Here is a 20941-nt window from a genome sequence, read left to right as displayed (position 1 = left end):
GCGATAAGTATATATTGTGATAGTCAATCAGCAATTGGAAGGACTCGAAGCAGCATGTATAATGGTAAGTCTAGACATATTCGTTATAGACACAATACCATTAAGCAACTGATCTCAAACGACGTTATCTCCATAGATTAACTGAAATCAAAGGAGAATATTACGAAAAGTTTGCGTAGAGATCAAGTGCGTTACCTATCGAGATGAATGAGATTAAAACCTACTACGTAAGAGTTTTTGCAATGGTAACCCTACCTTGTTGACTGGAGATCCCAAAATCTTGGTTCAAATGGACAACTAAGTTGTGAAAATTCCATGAAGCACTTAGGAAATTAGAATTCCTAACTTATTCCTATGATACTAAAGTGCTTTCTGCGGAGTGGATAGAGGCTAAGATTATCTTTTAATGATTCCTATATCTTGATTAAGTCAAGTGGAGTAGGGCAAAATACTCTTAATAGGAGGTCACTATATAAGTGTGAAGTGGGGCCGCTTCGATAAGAATTGTTTAAGGTTCGAATTCTCTAAACATTTATGAAACCAGGAAGGGTTCATGGCCAAAATAAACTAAGTCATGAGAACTAAGTACAAAATAGGGAAGATATATGTGTGAGTACTGTTGTCTTGACTTACACCAAAGGCTGAGTGGTTCAAGATCTATGGTTTACCAATTAGCCGAGTAAGTCCGATAGTATTTCACTAAGGGAGGTTCAAAGCCAAAAGCCACCATCCCCGATGCAGTATTTTTCACACCCTCTCTACATTGCATCATATCATCGCATTTGCATATGCGTACCCAAATTTCCATTCATGTGGGGGATTGTAGGATTGGTTCAAATAATTAACCAAAAATTGGAAAATGAAAAGGTGTGTAAAAGTGGAAAATGAAAAGGCGTGACTACGTGTCAATTTCGACCAAATATTCGGACTTAATCCGATAGTCAAATTACAAAAGAAAATAGACTAACTTATTCTACTCGTCGTGTAGATTGTCATGTTATATTTGAAATCTCAAAACCAATTCCGAATGAATGAGAAATTGAGGACCAAAATTGAAAGAAATGAAGTGTTACAACTTTTTGAAACGATGTAGGTTTTAGTCAAGTGTTGCAACTTTTTTGAAAGGGTGCATGTTTTGGCCCACACTACTTCATTTGCACCCTTTCTACATCTATAAATAGAACCCTATGGATATGATTTTAGATACACCAATTATATTGAGCATTCATTCTCCTCTTACAATTCTTTCCTTTCTAATTCTATAGCATTTTTATACATTTCCTTTGTAGAGGGAAAATTCTGTCAAAAGTTAGTCGGTTTCTTGTGGTTTGAAGTGCTGCTACCATAAGTTGTGAATCCATTGTATCTTAGGAGAAAAATATCATTCACCGTGAGCACCGTAGAGGGGCAATTTGTCTTGAGGAAAGAGATAACGTCTTGCCTTAAATTATTCTTTATTTCTACTCCTTCTTAATCCTTGTTTTGCGTAATCATTATACCGAAACTCTGCCAAATTTTCATTCATATAAATTGTGTTTTGATCACGCTCTTGCGCGTTAAAACTGGTCAAACAAATATATTAAAAATCAACCCTTATATAACCCTTTTTATAAGTCGTCTCCAACACTTTTAACCAAGAAATCAACAACACTAAAAAGAGCGTTTATGTAAGATTCTACTGTGTCTAATTAATTGGGTTACAGTTTATGAATTGGCTCAACTTCGCCCCTTTCTGACTCACCCTCTCCAGAGTCAACGTCATGCTTTTCTGATGCAATACGGAAAGAGTTAAAAGTCTATATTCAATGCGAAATACTACGATTAGGTAGAATTAAAAATTGATGTTTTCTTTTAGTTCTATTTATTTTTTATGTTATCTTTTATTTCATTTTATAAAGATATGAAGTTTGATGCTATCTTTTATCTAGATAGAAAGGGAATTTATTTACCTTCAAAGTCCTTCACTATATAACGGGACTTAGGAAATCATTTTAGAACAATTTGAATTTTATGAAATAAAACAATTCTCTTTACCCTTAATTCTTCTCTTTGATCTCCTTATTCTCTTATTGTTCTTCGTCACGTTTGTGCATTTTCCTGCATCATTTTCCCTCCACAAAGCCCCACTAACACTACTACATGAATCCTTGTCGGGGCCATTTCCTGACTATCGTCTCTCTTGAACTTTCTTTCACTTACAAATTATAAATAATATAACACTATGTAATATGCCTGTCTGATAATGATGGTGAGGGTGGTATTGGTAGCAATGACAGACGATGAGTTCTTGAAGGTGAAGAGGCATTGAATTGTGGATTTGGAAAATGGGAAGAAATGGAGTATGATAGGTGGGGTGGAGTCACTGGCAAACCTATATATGGTCCTCGTGGGTCACAACTTTCAAGAAATGTAAATATATTTTTTTTATCATTTTTTCTATTTTGGGTTTTAGAGCCAAAAAATCAGATTTGGGCAGTAATAGTAGTTGGGCTTTTTTATTAGAATAGAGTTACAACAATGATTAAACAATTGAAAGAGTGAGAGTTGAGATTATTTTGTCACATGCGATATTTAATTTGAAAATTCTTTGGAAATTATTATTTATCATTTATGTGAGATTACTTGGAATTCTTTGAGAATTATTATATATATATATATATATATATATATATATATATATATATATATATATATATATATATATATATATATATATATATATATATATATATATATATATATATATATATATATATATATATATATATATATATATATATATATATATATATATATATACATAATTTTTTAGCCTCCGTTTGAGCCACATTATTATAAAAATGAGAATGAAAAGTATAGTCTTTATGGGCTCTGCACAAGAGATAAAAAGTCAAATATGGTTGCTTGATGTGATGTATAATGGTCATATTTTTCATTTTAATGAGAAAATAATGGAGCTCGAACTGGGTCTTAATAACTTTTTAATAAGTTAGATCGTGCTCCACTAACACCAAATGTCTGCGTCCATCACTAAGTGGAGTAGATATACCTAATTTAAAAAATAAACAAATAATAGAAGAAGTTATCAGCACCTGAATTTTAAAGTTGAAAGTAAGGTAATTTTTCATATGTTTTTTGGTATGTGACTAGAGAGTTAGTGAGGAAAAATTGTAAGTCTAAGTTCAAACTTTAAAATTGGTGAGAGTGGTATAATTTTTACAGCAATGTTGTGCACACAACACCATGTACAACCCACTCACATCGAGGGGGTTGCCGATTAAAAAAATGGGCGTGGGCCCCCTCTACAGTGAGGGGGCTGTAAGTGTACAACACCTTTTGGTGCTGTACAAGTAGGTTAATTCTAATTTTTATGGTGCGTTTGATTGCCAGGTAATTTACATGAAAATAAATAAATTCTAGATAATTAAATTACTTAGAAGTTATTTGCATGAAAATTATTATTTAAATGTATTTAATTGATTTAGTTTTTCAACCTAAAAAATTTCATATTTGTCTATTTTTTATTGGTGGGTAGATAAGAAAGAATGAGAAAATGAATTATCGGAAAAATAAAAACTATCTTTTCCTAAACAAAGGGCATGTTTGAGCCACATTTTTTTTTTAAAAAAATACATTCTTAAACAGTGATTTGATATCATTTCAACTACACATTTTTTAGTAAAATAATATTACAGGCAAATTCAAAACATTTCTTTATTTTTTAACCATACATTTTCCATCAATACACTATTCAAAAATTCATTCTAAAGAAAATAACGTGGTTCAAACAAGGGCAAAATGCTTTTCTTGTTTTTAAAGAAAATATGGTCACATGACCAAAAATTAAAAATATTTTCCATTGAAAAAATTATCAATCAAACACTATAAAAATAGGAATTTGAGTCGGAAAAAAATGACATGTTTCATTAAAAAAAATAAAGCCAATCAAAAAAAAAAAATTCCTATAATAATTGGGGAATTTGGGTCATTGAAATTTTGTAATAATGTAGTAAAAGTTTTGACAGTCTGTAAATATTTCATATATATATATATACATACATATTTATTTATTTATTTTGGGTGTTTGCAAATTTTCTCTCAACAATAAAAATCCCGTTGGCAAAATATGGGGAATTTGACTTAACTCCCAACAGTCCCCCACCACTCCTATTATAGGGGACTAACAATAGGACGGTCCAACATACATGTTGACAGCTCCTTTCAAACCATGTGGATGAGTGTGTACTAAGGGATTTTGCTACACACAAGGCATTTGACAGGATTTAAGAATAGGGGGATAAGTGTCAAACATTCATTGGACGATAAAACAAAAAAGAGCAAAATCGATGCTGAGTAATATTTGACTGGATTTAATAATAGTGTAACATATGTCAAGCATTCGGTGGACAATAAAAAAAAGAAAGAGTCAAACAGGTGCTGACACGTAGCATCTACTTTTAAATCCTATCAACTGTCCCTTTCTGAATAACTTAACTCGTGTACTAACAGTAAAATCTCATGTTGATTATATATGAAATAAAAATCAAATAATCAACTAATAAATATTTGAACAATTCCTTTCAAAATGTTAATTTTTAAAATGGAACTCCATAACTCAAGATAATGGGCCACGCCATCGAAATGTTAGATTGGCAACATACGGTTGCCACGTGTTAAAGGTAAAATCTCACAATATGACTAACACTATTTAGCCTCATTGAGATTGCAATTTCAATCTAGTTGACGCTAATATGACATTAATTAATAGGTAGAATTAAATAATTTACTTAATTTCACATTTAATTTAACCTATCATTTAATGTCATCTAAATTGGGATTGCAACTTCAGTATGACTATATAACATTACTCTTAAGATATAGACATTAATCTAATATGTGAGTTTAAATTACTCTTAACCCTTGTTTGAGTCCCATTATTTGGTAAGAATAAGTTTTGGAATAGTATTTAAAATATGTGTGTGTGTGTGTGTGTGTGTGTGTGTGTGAGAGAGAGAGAGAGAGAGAGATTGAAAATTAGGATAAATTTTTAAATTTACATATAATGTTATTTTATTAAAACAATAATAAGGTTGACATTTTAAATCAAAAAATCAAATCTTAATATAGTATTAGAGTCTAAGAAGTTAAACTATCCGTTCGTTATGTCGAAGCTTCAAAGAAGAATTTGAATTATAAGATTCAGCATCGCTTCTCTCTCTAGTCCCATAGTATAGATATACTCAAACATTCCGACATCTTGCAGAGCATATTAATCGCAATAGCACACACTGATTAAAATAACAAATATTACAAACATATAAAGACTTGAATTACTCTTTTTAACAAAGTAAATATCCTAAAATCAAACCCCAAATAATAAAGTGGCATGGCATGCTAACAATAAATTTCATTCAACGAAGATATACGGTGGATGTGTATTTAACTATGGTCCCGTTTGGTAGGGATTTTTTGTCCCAAAAAATTGATTTTTTGACCGTTATTTTACTATTCGCTGTAATTTTTGACTTCTTCTCTCACATGTGGACCCCACTTTTCTTCTAACAGTCAAAAAATCAATTCTCAAAATCCCTGTCAAACGGGCCCTATATAAAGACAATAGTAACACCTATAACTAAAGGAGGCTTGACCAACTTTATCTACCAACAAAGATTTCGAGCTTGGGAATTAATCAACAAGGGTGAAATTGGTGGTTAATTAAAAATAATAATAATAATCAATGTAGCAATGATCCAAATAACAAAAAAATATTTATGCATCGGATCTCGGATTTATTGAGAAAAATACTGTTACCGTTGTCCATGTTATAACATTTTATCTAGTATGTAAATTGCAAAACACATGTACAGATTAGTTGCAGTTTCCTCTGTAATCATATCATATATGGTACACCATTCCCACTTCTAATGTTGAGGCATGAGGTACACTATTTAATGCATAGGTTGGTGCCCTACAGTTCCTCCTCAAAAAATCATACCCAAAATTTATAACAATCTTCTTCACTAGATTTGAGCCTTGCTTTGCTCTCACATATGTGTGTCCCAAAATGTAGGCTACGCCGGCTTCTCGAGCTTCCATCAGTTCGCGCAACTCTTTACGAGCATCTCTGTCAATTTTCGGGCTCTCTGGAATCACAAATCTTACCCTTTTCCTAGTCTTGATCACTGGTGGAGAGAGTGTTTCTATTTCTCTAAGCTCAGATGTTCCAGCATCTTCTGGATTTGCCCCTTCCTCCACACACATCTTAATCCCATCTAGATGAGTTGAAGGAGTTCCCACCACCATCATTCCCTCACATTGCTTTGTCGAATCTTCATTTTCTTCGCTTAAACCTCCTCTTCCAGTCCGAATGTACTCGGCTATACTACAGAAAAGATCATTCTCGAACTGTAAATCATCCTTGTGAGCATCACGATAACCATATCGAACAATGCATCTGTACACATGATACTCTTTTGGACCAACGTGTCCCACAAGAAACCGTTCTTCGTGTTTAACATGAGGGATTGGGACTGACTTAACGCAAAGAAAAATGAGAACCTGGTGGAAGGCCGGAAGAGTGGCAACAAAGTGGGAGAAAATTGCTGGGATTCCAGATACGAGTTCTGTGTGTATAAGGCCAATGCCACGAACCCGAACAATGCCCAAACTCGGACCGAGGCCAAGTAGCCAGTCAACAGATACCTTATTTTGAACATCGTACTCGTACTTCTTCAGTGTCCCGTAGTGCCAGATACACATCACTATCATGAAAACAAATGCCAGGGCGATGGGTACCCATGCTCCTTCCAGAAATTTGATTAGAGAAGCCGAGAAATAAAGGGCTTCGATTGTTCCGAAGAATAAGACGAAACCAACTGCGATGAGGACGCTCCGGTGCCAGCATAAAACTATAACTATAGACATCAAGCAAGTGGTGACTAGCATTACAGTAATAACTGCCAGACCTGAAAGGAAAAAATAACGACCTTGGGTTTAGAAAATGTCATTATAGAACAATTAGATCACATAACAAGGCTCTGTAGCTATAATAAACATGCATTGGGTTTCTTGACATCATTTTTTGTTGGTCTAAGATTTTCAACATCTGAAGATGCAGAAAAAGGAAAAAGGAGAGCGAATCCAAAGCAAAAAAGAAACTCTAGGACGGATGTTTGGCATTTTTATTTGTTTAGAATAGACATGAAACTAAGAGCATGTTTGGCAAGCTTAAAAGGTTTACCTTTTTTCTGGACACTACCATACAGGTAATCATTTTTATTTGAAAGGAAAAAAAAGTTATATATGCAAACATGTTTGAAATCTAGTACCTTTTTTTAAGCTAAGACAAACACAAAAATAACACATGTTAAAGCTGTGTTTCCTACTCGTTTCTTGGACTTGAGCCTTACCTGAAGCATTACCCATACGTTTGGTGTCTCTGAAACCTATTGTGACAGCCAGACATAAGAGCATTAAAATCCAGTTGATTTCAGGGATGTAAATTTGCCCATGAATTTTTGACGATGTGTGCAATATTTTTACTCTCGGAAAGCATCCCAATGCAGAACACTGTTTTATGATAGAAAAAGTTCCGGTAATGATCGCCTGGCTTCCTACCACTGCAGCAAGTACAGCAATCACCAGAACTGGCCATCTTAATTTCTCTGACAAAATAATGGATATATTCCATCAATGGAAAACTCTCTTACTGATAATATTTAAAGGCACATTTGGTGTGCGATATTAGGCAAGAGTGGACTGTACAATATACTAGATTTTAGCTCATTTTTCTTCGTCTATAGAGACCTTACTTCTTTTAAGAGCAAAAGTTGAGGGTGCATACCAGGTACGGAAACATAAAATCCAATGCGGTAATCATTTTCAATATAATGGTGCCGAGAGAGATAAGCAGCTTGTCCCATATATGCAAGGATCAGTGAAGGATAAACAATGGTTGTGAAGGCTATCTGCATACATGAGGTACATCAGAAAAAAGCATCAGTTTTACGATGAAACTGAAATTCAGTGATGTAGACAGTCTCAAAGTTGTCATGGACATAAATAACAGTACTGACACGAGCTTGACGAGGGGTTTTACAGCTTATCATATAGATTACAATTTTGTTACGAATGATAACACAGAAATGAAGATTAATCAAATTTACCCAATCTGAGGCATGACATAATGAAGAGTGAAACAAGAAAGTTGATTTATTTAGATGTGGTTGTGAACATTCATTTGGACTCTTCAACCTCCACCAAGATTCAGGTGCTTTAATAATTTGATTTGGCTTACAAATTCTGTTAAAGGAACCCGAAGCAAAAATCAATTTTTTAAAATGGTATCCAGTGCAAAAATGATCCGGTCAAAATTTTCAGAGACTACCATTTTCAAAACTCCATAAGTTCATTTATCTTTTCACTTGCTGTTTTCCCGGACCCTATTCGGCATTGCATAATTGTTGCATACTTCACAAAATTCTTAACACAGCTTGATAAAACCACTCAACTTATTATCTGCCTTATTCAAGCTTTAAAGTTTTAGCGTCATTGCTTGATAAGAAACTAGTTCTTTGCCTATTTTTTAAAGCTATGATGTCTTTTTGACAATAATATCAACTCTATCTTTATTAAAATGACCTTCAAGTATACATTAGAAGCATCCATTGAACATAGCACGATGTCATAAAAAATTTGTAAGTACTAAGCAATACATATGATGAGAAAAGTTTTACGTTCAAAAAGTAGAATAATAATCTTTCTAATAAGTAAAATAAACCAAAAGCTAAATGAATATGAACATACTTTTTAGAATTTTATCAGTTGATTAGAGATTGTATCTGAGAAAGTGATTTAGGCAATTAGAATTCTTCCCTTCCAAATTTTTTAAAAATGCTTCTGTGCATGGAACTCCTGAATTAACCTATAGGCTTCCTGTAGTTCACTCACGCTTATCAAAAGCCTCAGCGTTTTTACATTTTGGCAAGTTTATGTAGCATTTTCTTTTAGTCTTAATTGGCATCTGAACTTCTTGTTTTCACTATTATTTTCGATTTTCTACCCTTAGATTCTCCTAATACCTCGATCTCTATATTTTTACTGTAACTAGCTGTTTCATTCTACATCTTGTTACTATTCCACTTATATTTCATTTTCCTCCCGTCATAAACATATCTAAAAAAGATATTTCATTTTCCACTTATATTTCATTCACATACTGCATGCAGTGGAAAAACACAGGCTAAAAATATCTTTGATGGCTAGTGCTGATACTAGTATTAACTATATTACACAAAACACAATATAAAAAGTACGCCTAGGTCGAAATTAGATTAGAAACCATGCCAAGTTAAGCAATATGCCTGATTGTAGATAACATATGGGTAGAATGGTATAATACCTTTATTGACAACTGGGAGAAGTGTCCTAGATCAGCAAACATTGCTTCTGAACCTGCAAAGAATTAAACCACAAGTTAGATAATCTTGCAAAAGACAGAAAGAGGAGATTGTTCATGTTAGCAAATGATTTGAAATCCACAATAAGAAATGCTTATACTTGCCTGTTATACACAACAGGATCCCGCCCAAGGACATCCAACCTCCTCTTTGTGTTTTCTTTAGAAATTTGTACATATAGTACGGGGATAGAGCTTGATAGATGTGAGGATTCCAGTGAAGTATATTATATAGACCAATCACACTGATGCACAAAAGCCACGTTATGACCACAGGTGCAAACAAGAATCCAACCCTGTGGGTGCCATAATGTTGCAGGGCAAACAAGGCTATCAGTATTATACAAGCAACTGGGACTTCTATATCTGCAAGATTATTGCATTTTAGGAGGCAGTAGTACATTTCACTTAATTGTACACTATAAGCACAAATGAAATGACAATAAAAAGTTGGAGAGAAAAAGTCTACTTAAGCCAACAAAGTTCAAAGAACTAAGCTAGTAATTCATATAAATCAACCTGTTAGATTCAGTGTCAATGTCTCAACAACATTTCTACAATGTCGATTAAATCAATGTACATGAAGAAGCTTCATTTCATATTACATATGGCCTTAGACAATATCAAAACTTTCATTAGAAGTGGTGTCTCTTGTTCAACTAAGAGGTACGACATTAATCAATATAGTTGCTCAAAATTAAACCGCATTAACTGGAGTTAATATTGGGGTCTCTATGCCAGAAAAGCATAAATCAAGTGCTGCAGGCAAGACCGCTGGCATCCCTGCGGACCTCATATTGGAGGATAATCACAAGATTTGCTTCTAATACCCATCCAACTAGAATTCTATCATTTGTAATTGTTATTAGCAGTGGAACAGTGGGAGAAAACCAACAGGTGAAATCAATAAAAAATGTAATGTAGTGCGTTTGAACCTTGATGCCTACTGAAGGTAAAACTTGATAGCATTAAATGATTGCCTTCTAGAAGTGGCATCTATAAGCTCCAAAGCGCTTGAATTCTCTTTAGGAAATAATCTACAGTGATTAATTTACACTATCTTAGTTGGTCCTAAAAAACAAAAAAAAATAGATTTTCTTTCATTATTTGGTTGGCTCGTCATATTAGACTATTTACAGCAGATAAGCTGAAGAAATAGTAGCCAGCTGGTGAATGATGCAGGATGTGGTATGTTGAGCAGGAGGATGAATTGACGTGCTGCCTTTTCTTCTCGTGTGCATATATTCCCACTGTCTTTTAGCATAAAGTGCAGTAGTAACTACTAACTACCACCTCTACTCAAGTTTGATTTGCAGTATATGACTTGATATAGGAATTAAGCTATCTCTGAAACAATGAAAGACAATAATAGCATTTGATCACATAATTAATCAAAGATTTTGGAGAATCCATTTTTTGTTTTCTTTTCGCTTCCATGAGCATTAGCTAATAAAGACAAAATGTTCACACAAAGGTCCACTATATCCTACAGTACTGAACGAATTACGCCATACTCTTGATAATCCATTGAATCGATGATTGTTCCTTCAAATGAAACAACAAAACAAGCCACAAACATTTTTCCGAGGATAGTCACAAGTTATCGAGTAATGTCCTGGAAAGCTGCGTCAGAACAACCAAATGGGACAAAATTTAAAATCTTACATTTGTGATGCTCTCTTGACATAGCAAGTTCAACACCAGAAACTGCTGAAAAAACTGCACAAAAGGCCACAATGATAAATCAAACTCAAGTCAACTAATCGTCCAAAATAGCTAAAAATGAAAAATCCACAAGAAATAATTTCCATACCCGAAAGCGCAGGAGTTAATATACCATCCCCAATCACCATACAAGCACCAATCAGAGACAACACAAGCAAAATTCTTTGCAACACTCTATGCTTTTCCAAGGTAGATTTTAGCCTTGCCCCAAAAGTTGATGGTGCAGGACTAATAATATCCTTCTTATAAGTCGACAAATCCTCGTCCTCCAATTGGCAACTAGGCAATGAATTCACTCTAGCATGTCTACATAAAAGTGAATACAGTGCAAATGTTCCTCCTTCACCATTATCATCAGCCTTGAGCACAATGAACACATATTTCAAAAGAGGAATTAAAGTTAATGTCCAAAACACAAAAGAGAGAACCCCGAAGATTTCTTCATTGGTCTCTGAGTGTTCAATATCTTCAGCAAAAGTACTTTTGTACACATATAATGGTGATATACTCAAATCCCCATATACAACACCCAAACTCTGATAAGCCAATGTCAATACAGTTCTCCAAGATTCTTTCTGCAAATCCCAGTACAAAAATCAAATCAAAAACTCAAAAATAAAACTTATTAATCGAGAAAATAATACGCCTATTAACTCACCTTAACAAGATTCTGATAGTTCCCAGTTTCAAGATCCATTGTAAATTCTCTCAGCACCCCAAAATACCCATTTCCACTGCAAATTCAAGAACTTCAACTATGACCTTCTAAACCACCCACCTCAGTTAACAACTTTCAAGAAAACATATAAATATTGACACACCTACATAAAGAAATTAAGAAAAAATATTGTTTATTGGGACATTACCTAAACTATACATTCCGCAGTTCAAAACAAGGGCTTAACTGTAGTTGTGGAACCTCAAATCAGAGCATAAAGACTAGTAAACACTATAATATTTTGCTTCTGACGGTGAAAAGATAGTTTTTTATTTTATTTTATTTTTGTTTGGAGGAAAGTGAGATATGGGTGACGGGGCTCTGAGTTTGTGTATTTCTTGGGTGATTTAACAGATTATTCCAATTGGCTTGAGAGAGAGAGAGAGAGAGAGAGAGAGAGAGAGAGAGTGAACGTGTAAACGTGTGCTCTCAAATTAAGCGGACAATTGGGTGACTAATAGATTTGGGTCTCTCTTGTAGATTATAGATTAGTACCTTGATTTTGATATTATGAAGTTGAGTTACAATATTGAAAGTCCTTTTAATTTAGTAAAATAAAATTGAATGTCATTAAATAAGGGAGTTATGAAATATTAAATATGTTTGACTTAATGCATATGCTTACCTCAGGTAAAACTGAAAATTATCGAACTCACCTAATGTATATGATTACCTCGAATAAAGCCGAAAATTATTAAAGAGTTCATTATTCTTACCTCGGGAAATATTAAAGAGTGATTGGAAAATTGAAAATAAATTGTGTAAAAATCAATGGTAAATTAATATGGCAAACTACACTCAGATCTTCACTTCTAATTTTAATGTTTTGCGAAGCAGATTATATGTATAGAAGGGGGGTCATTTCAGCCGCCAATGCCACTGGACATACCCACTAACATGAAGTCCTCACTCCCGGCTACACAACCCACCCAACTATCAGTGATAACACCTCCAGATATGGTTGGAATTTCCTCCCAAAAATAGTAACTTGCGCACCTTCAAACTGGCGACAACACACCCTCCAGAACTACCCGTGATCATTGACATAGCTTCATATTCACCAACGATCAAAAAGGGTCTATCAAGGAGATATCTAGCTAGTCAATGAATAAAGATAAGAGTGGTCTTGTACTATCTCGACATGCATCAAATAGTTAGATTAGGATAATCGTGCTCTTGACTGGGGTTACACATTAGTAGCAATCATTCACTTATTTGGGGTCCCCTTATTTAAGAGGGATCAAGAAAAGCTTTCTCTGTGATGACCTATTCAAAAGGTCACGAGCAGGATTTTAGGATAGGCTTCACGATTACTTTTCTATAGGTCGGCGTATGAATATCTTCTACAACACTTTATCTTCTTCAAATTGGTTCCCAATGTTGTATTGAAGAAATTGATGAGTATTTTTGCCTGATTCCTATGGGATTCTAAGAATTAGACGCGTCGCTTACACTGGAGAAGATAGAAAGAGATTTGCCTTGCAATTGATGAGGGTGGACTAGGTTTCGAGAGATTACAGGACGTAGTGGACACTTTTTCCATGAAGCTTTGGTGGTTGTTTCGTTCTTAGATATCTATTTTGGCTCAATTTTTATCAGGCATATATTGTTTGGGAACACATCATCACATGCAACAGTTCCACGTTTAGCCTCTCTTGTCTAGAAAAGGCTGAAGTTAGTTGAGCCATGAGCGAAGCCACACATTTTGTGGCATCTTAGAATCGATTAGATATTCTTTCATCATGATTGTTGCATGAGAAATACTACTTTGGCATCCTTATATCCACACCGACAATACTTGTCTGCAAGGACGCAAGACTTCTTAGATGGCACTGGGTAGAACTTTGGACGATTACTATAGGTTCTTCCACCTCATATGGAGGAACATATTAAGGTTATTTCCTTATGTATAGATGCCTCGAACCGCATTGCTTGGAGGGATACATCAGATGGTAGCTTTGCTACCAAGTCAACATGACAGTTAGTTCAATCTTGTAGACAACCTCAACACTCATTTCGATTACTATTGAGATTTATTCTTCCAATAGCATACTCATTCTACTGCTAGAGACTATGGCAGAATTTGATTCCAGTAAATGTTGTTATACAATGCGCATTAGATGTCATTTGGCCTCTTGGCGTCATTGTTGCTCTGAGATTGGGACCATTAGTCACCTTTTAACAAGCATTAACATGTATGACTAGGCATGGCATCATTTGGGGGGCATTTTTCAGTTACCTATGACGATAAGATAGAGCGCTAAATAGATATTCTAGAGATGTCTTTTGGACAGTATGTACAATGTGGACATATTCACATTATCATTCATATGCTGATATTTTGGTTTCATATGGATTTAGAGGAATCATGCGAAGCACAAGGATATTCGCATGGTACCTAGATGGATCCTTTAAAGAGCATACTACATGATCTCTTTTTTTCACATGGAAGGATTTTTTAGAGCTTTGTATTGGCAAGGGGATTTGAGTCTTTCACCCCTCTTTGTTACTTTTATGACAATCCCTCCCCCATCACCACCGATTTTGGTTATGCAGCGAACTGCACCAGTGGGATCTTATAAAATCAACACTGATGGATGTGTTAATGATGGATTTATGAGTGGTAGAGATATCATTAGGATCGTACAAATTATTTCCTATGACATTTTCATCATCATATGGCCCATAACTAATTTTGGAGGTCAAGCTCAGAGTTATACTGGACGAGATTCTACTGGCCAAAGAACTTGGTATTTTAATTATTTGGATTGTGGCAGATTCAACTGTGGCCATTCAATGCATCACTAGGGTGAAGAATTCATACACCTCTAATAAGTTTTTAGTCTTCACCAAGGAAGGTTGATGGAAGTTAAGAATTCGTCAATCATATATATATTAGTCAAAGTTAAATGTGCATTGCACGTCATTCTAAAAAAACTTTATAAGTGATGTAAAAGTAATATTTGGTACCAATTCGTTGGAGGATTTAATTAGTTTCGGATGAATTAAAGAATATAAAATTTAGCATAGAAATTTAAGAGAAGAAAATTACTCTCAAAACTCAATTTCTATGATTCAAAATTTTTGTAATGATAAAATACTATAAATAAGGAATTTTTTTATATTACATTTGATTCATAAAAATTAATTGTTAATACAAAAATTTAAACACCTATTAAAATTTTTAGATACATGAATATGAATAAATTTATCTATAATAACTCTAGATGAAAATTCATCGAATCTATGTTAATGTGAATGCTAATTAATTGAGAATTAATAACACAAATTTCATAAATGACAATAAATATGTAGCATTTAGTATATATCGAAAAACGAAAAATAAGGTATTATTGAAATAGTTGAATTGCAAGGAGGTTAAAATCGTCCAAAAAATTATTCTTCATTGATATGATATTTTAATATATTATAGACATATCCTTAATTTCATGCATTCTTATCTTCAACATTTTATTTTATTTTTAATTTGCACATCTTATAAATAATGGTTTCTGTCAAACAAGTTTGCTTGAAGACATAAAATAACTTATTATCCAATCATATTTTTAAAAAATGATAAATACAAAAAGTTATATTTTTTCCTCTCATTTTAAAGCACACAATATATATCACTAATAGAATGATTTGCTAATTAATATAATGTTGAAGATAAGAATTCGACTTAAATGAAGTATGGCCAAAAGTTTTTCTCATCAGTGAAGGCTAAGGGCTTTAAGTGAAATTAAAATATAGTGTTACTAAAAAAAAATAGAGGTGTGAATATAATTATCCATTATAATTTTTATTTAGAGACGAGTCTAACGAATAATTGAGCCATTATTGTAACACGAGTACTGAAATTACTAATATTAAAAGTAAATTAAAGTTCAGTATTATAGTAGTGACACGAGCGGTAATTCGTGAATAATATTCTCATCTTATTAGGTATAAAGAAGACCTAACTAATGCGACCCAGTGAAGATGTACCAACCAACAATTAAATTAGTACTATTTGGGCCATTTCTCTTAATTTTGTTAATTATAATAATATAATTAGAGAGTCGTGCACATATTTATTATCGTGGTCCCAACTAATCTTCTTGAAATGATAGTCTGAGGTTCAACAAATTTGAATATATATTTTCTTGAATAACAGGGGAACTCACAGCTGCTACTTTTTTTTTTTTTTTTGAATACTTTTATAAGATACAAACTCTCAATTCATGAACTTATAAATTTATAGCACAATTATTGATGTAAACAACAATTAATTAATAGTTATTTTTTTCATGGTTGATGAAAATTTCACGTCACACCCCATGCTTTTATAGAGAGAGAGGGAGAGTGTGTTATGATTAGGCATTGTTTGACCTAAACACCAACTTATACAAATCTATTTTCTACTAACACAAGGAATTTGAATATGGTGAAAAGTGTCCAAAAAATCGTAACACGTGTCTGTTGTAGTATGAAGTTGGATCGATTACTTGATAAATTACACTATCTAAAAGGTTAAGTTATTAGAATTTGGATGCATTTGTTTATTTATTAATTTTGTATCAAGCACCTCGCATACTGGTTGATTATTTTTTCATTTATGTTTGACTATACAAAATTTTAAGAAATGAGTGATAACGAGACTCTAACTCGTAATACTTACTTACATTCATCTAAAAATTTAAATAGAGAAATATTGTACAATTATTAATTAATTGTATTAAATACACCTAATTTAACGTAAATTAAGAATAGATTTAGGATTATCTAGAACATTTATACCTAAACAACAAGAATTAAAAATCAAAATGAATTCTAAAAAAGCACGTGCACGTAAAGGAATTGGTATTGCATTTGCTTTTTATTTCTAATTCAATAATTCTTCAACGAATAATCTTCAATGTGGAATAGAGATTTTATATATATATATATATATAGTTTTTTAAAAGACGATTCTTTTTTTTTCTTTTTCTTTTTTTTTTTATTTTCCCTTTCTTCTCTTATTTTCTTTATATTGTTAGAGTAAGTGGTGAAGGCATCCAATATCATTATTTAACATTAATTAATGGTCCCATTAAATCTAAAACAAATCAAATTCAATCAGATACAAACAAAAATAAGGTGTTTGCCCTTGGGAAATTAGTACTACTTTATTTTATTTATTTGTTGGAAATAATAGTTATTTAGGTACATTAATAATTTCTTGATTGGACAATTGATTGCTATAATCCTACAACCAGGTCATGTCAATTTACATCCCAAATACAAAATTGATTGGGACATGAATTGGATTTTAAACCTTACTTATATTTCAATCAAGTAATTCAATCTTGAATAAAGTTGCTTGGCCGCCTATGGCAGCTCTCTTCAATCTTTACGTATACGTCACAACAATGATCTCGTTAGGGTTTAAATGTTATGTACAATTTTTGCTATTAATTTCATCTATCGTGTTGGTCTCGATAACTAGTGTTACACCTGAAATTTGATCTTTTTGATAAAATGAAGTTTGGTAGCTTCGATAAAAGTTTGCTATAATTCAATGAGTAATTGAAATTTATGTGTGTTTGATTCCTTTCAACATCCACTAAGAAAAGTAAAGAATAATTAAATAACGAACCAAATAATTACTTATTATTTGCAAACTCCACGAGGGCAGGGGCAACCAAGTTATGGACAAAATTAACTGTTGGACAAACTAGAGAGTAATCCAAACGATTGGGAGTCACTCTAAATTGTTTTTGACCTAATAATTTGTTAGAATTGGTTCAAAAGTAATTGAAAAGTTGGTTAAGTACTAAAATCAAAATGAAAATGTGTGATTTCGCGTCAATTTCGGTCAAATATTCGGATTTGATTCAATGGTCAAATTACAAAAGTAAATAGACCAACTTATTCTACTCGTCGAGTAGATCGTCGTGATATATTTAGAATCTCGAAACCAATTATGAATGATTAAGAAATTGCGGTCTAAAGTTAAAAGAAATAAAGTGTTGCAACTTTTATAAAGGATGCAGGTTTTGACCAAATATTGCAAACTTTCGAAAGGATACATATTTTTGCTCACACTACTTTGTTTGCATTATTTCTACTTCTATATATAGGACCCCTTGGGCGTTCATTTGAAATTTAATATTATTCATTTCATGTCACATTGTATCAAACAATTTGTAGAAGTGATTATATTTTGCATCCAAATCATGGTTATGGTAGAGATGGAATTTCGTTCGAGTTCGTTGGTCGGAGTCATTTGAAGTGCTCCTAAACCTGATGTGATCGTTGTATTTTGGGAGATGATTGCTGGAAAACCATTAGCACCTATGCAGGGCAAATTCATCTTAAGGACAAAATATCAAACACTTGCCTTAGCCAAAAATCCATCACTTGCATCTTCTTTCTTCGTTTTTCTGATTTCTCTTAATTATGGTTTGATTTCAGAAATTGATTAAAATTATTTACATGTTAGTTCTACGAGGTTTGATTCAAAGAATTGTCTGCTTTCGTTCAAGAGTCGAAAGAGATTAATTCATATTCATGCATTCGAATTTGGCAACTTTTATGTTTTGTTTCTCAAATCCTATTTCATTAAGTCGAAATTACGTTTCGATTTCACGCAAATAAACGTATATTTTTTGTAAATATAATATACACAATATCGGTGTAATATTCACCAACATATTTATCTTAGGCAGATTATCACGAAAGGTCCCTAACGTATGACTCTTGTGTGTAAATGGTCCCTAACCTTCTTCTCTTGGCATTGACTCTCTCAACTTATTGATTTTGTGTCAAAAAGGGGCCGTTCAGATGGTTTCAATCCATTCTTCCCATCAAAAGTGCATTTATTTTTAATGAAAATGCACTTATAACATTCATCCATTTAAACACTTAAGCCTAAATGACAATTTATGCAAAACTTCTTATTTACCATATTTTGTTGCAATCATAATCAAAACTTCAAAAACTAAAGAGACAGAGATACATATATAAAGGAGGAGAGAGAAAAAGAAAGACAAATGGCTGATTTTCGTCTGTAATGGTGGTATTTGGTAGTGTTGATATCATTTTTCCACTTTAATGCTAGTGTAATTTTAAGTTTCAATTGCGACATACTTCCATTGTTGTTGATATCATTTCATTATGAATGAAGTTAAAGAAATTTAGTACTAAATTCAACATAAAAGCATTGAAAAATAAGAGATCAATATGAATATTTTTAGATTAAAGATATGAAAAATGATTCGTCCGTACTTTGTACACGCACACAAGAAAAAAGAGAAAAAAAAATTAGTAGAATATATATATATTTTTTCGCGTTATCTAAATTTGTTTTTTTAAATTCACACTTATTGGCCCAAAGGAGGCTCAAACCCGGGAAATGATCGAGACTTCACCCCTATCACTTGAACTACACTTTGACCTCGACATTATCTGACATCTAGCGATTCTATTTTTAATTTTTATATTATGCTAAGTGAAATTAAAATTTTATTATCATGTGAATTTTTTGGATGCTCTCGAGCCATCTGTCTCAAGATGGAAAATTCGTTTTTCATTCCCCATATATTAATTAAGTATTGATGCAATATTATATAGTCGAAGAACGAAACAAGACATAACAATGGAGAAAAAGAGAACTCTATATTATAATTAATGATGCTATTTGATTATGAACTATTTGACTTTATGGATAGTGATGAATTATTTGCCACAAATGTTAAGAAATGATACGATTAAAGAAATATGGGAGTTAACAAATTTGCACAAATGACAAAGGACCCTTTAAGCATCTAAATGTGTAAAGGATGTAAGTGTCTTTTTCATTAAAATCTATAATTTAAGTTTAATGGCAAGAGAAATGCTTCTCTGCTAGGTCTTGTACAGGTCCTCTCACAAACAGAGGTGGTTTGAATATTTTAGGGATATTTGTTTGATAATGTGGGATCCCTTGTTTGTGAGAGGGCCTGTACCTTGGTTCTCTAATAGCAATAATGAGTGAAAACTATTCAAAAGGACTTTTTGCACAAAAAATAGTAAGTTGAGGGTGTCATCACCAAGATAAGACGTTAGTGACCATTTGTGCACAAGGGCCATACATTGTGCACCGTTTGTACCAATTTTCCTTAATCTTATAAAGATTTGAGAGCGGGGTCCTCTAGCCTAGAAATATCTAGAAAAATCTCAAAAAGGTTATTCTAAGATGACGTGATGGTAAAATTCAACTTCACCTAAATATCAACATGATAGTCGACGGCTTGAGTTATCCATAGCTCAAGAACTTCAAAGAAGCAATTTAATCTGTCTAAAATAAAAACAAATAATCGAATTTCACAATTAATATTTTTAAACGAGGTAACTGTCATACAAGGAAATGTTAAAGGTAACGTGTCACGCTAAAATTTCGCAAGTGGGCAATGTGGTGACAAATAATAAAAAGTGGATGTGAATACAAATGTCATTTCAACAAGGACTAAGTAGTTAATTAATAGCAATTAATACTAACTTTAGTTAAATAGCAATATTGATAGATGATTTATATTTGCTAATTACTCCTACAATTAACTAAAATAATCTAATTATCAAAATAACCAACAAATTGGGAGGCGCTCGTGAAACTCAATTAATGACAAACACTAGGATTTCAATTTCATTATTAGACAACATGACTTGAAAATCAATGTTCCTATTTCATTTAATAATCTCTATCGATTAGACTTAAAATTTTTCACTTGTATGACCATATTATATACCTATATAGGATGCGAAAACATAAAGATGTATTAAGTCATAAGAACAATTGACTCTTATTTGACGGGATTAACAGTCATATTTTTAGTAGATTTTAATAAAAATTGATGAAATGTGTGCTTTAAAAGTTATGGATGTCATGAAATAGGTGGTCAAAATTTATTATTGACTTTAACTTAGATTAAACTCTAGATTTTAATTTCTACTAAACGGGAACTTAACGAGATCATGACAAACATAGCAATATATTCTTATTCTCTATCGGACTTTATAATGGTTGTTACCACGTGCTAAAT

General features: G+C 32.7%; 1 protein-coding gene across 5 annotated transcripts; it reads right to left on the bottom strand.

The window, feature by feature from the left end:
• Positions 1-5755: 5755 nt before the first annotated feature.
• LOC111403345 (potassium transporter 6-like) lies at positions 5756-12305 on the bottom strand. Of its 5 annotated transcripts, none has more exons than XM_023031809.1 (9): positions 12049-12304; positions 11841-11947; positions 11271-11757; positions 11123-11176; positions 9563-9823; positions 9401-9453; positions 7844-7967; positions 7410-7664; positions 5896-6965 (listed from the first exon to the last, which is right to left on the bottom strand). In XM_023031809.1, the coding sequence occupies exons 2-9, from the start codon at positions 11877-11879 to the stop codon at positions 5896-5898; spliced, it is 2343 nt and encodes a 780-aa protein (XP_022887577.1). In that variant the 5' UTR covers positions 11880-11947; positions 12049-12304. The 5 variants fall into 5 exon arrangements, with proteins under 5 accessions (XP_022887579.1, XP_022887575.1, XP_022887577.1 ...); XM_023031810.1 differs by having other exon boundaries at positions 11841-11944; XM_023031808.1 differs by having other exon boundaries at positions 11841-11916.
• Positions 12306-20941: the final 8636 nt, after the last annotated feature.

This window comes from Olea europaea, chromosome 11, assembly GCF_002742605.1.
Source record: "Olea europaea var. sylvestris chromosome 11, O_europaea_v1, whole genome shotgun sequence".
NCBI classification, from domain to species: Eukaryota; Viridiplantae; Streptophyta; class Magnoliopsida; order Lamiales; family Oleaceae; genus Olea; species Olea europaea.
The sequence above is the reverse complement of the archived record's forward strand: the minus strand, read 5'-3'. Positions and strand labels throughout refer to the sequence as shown.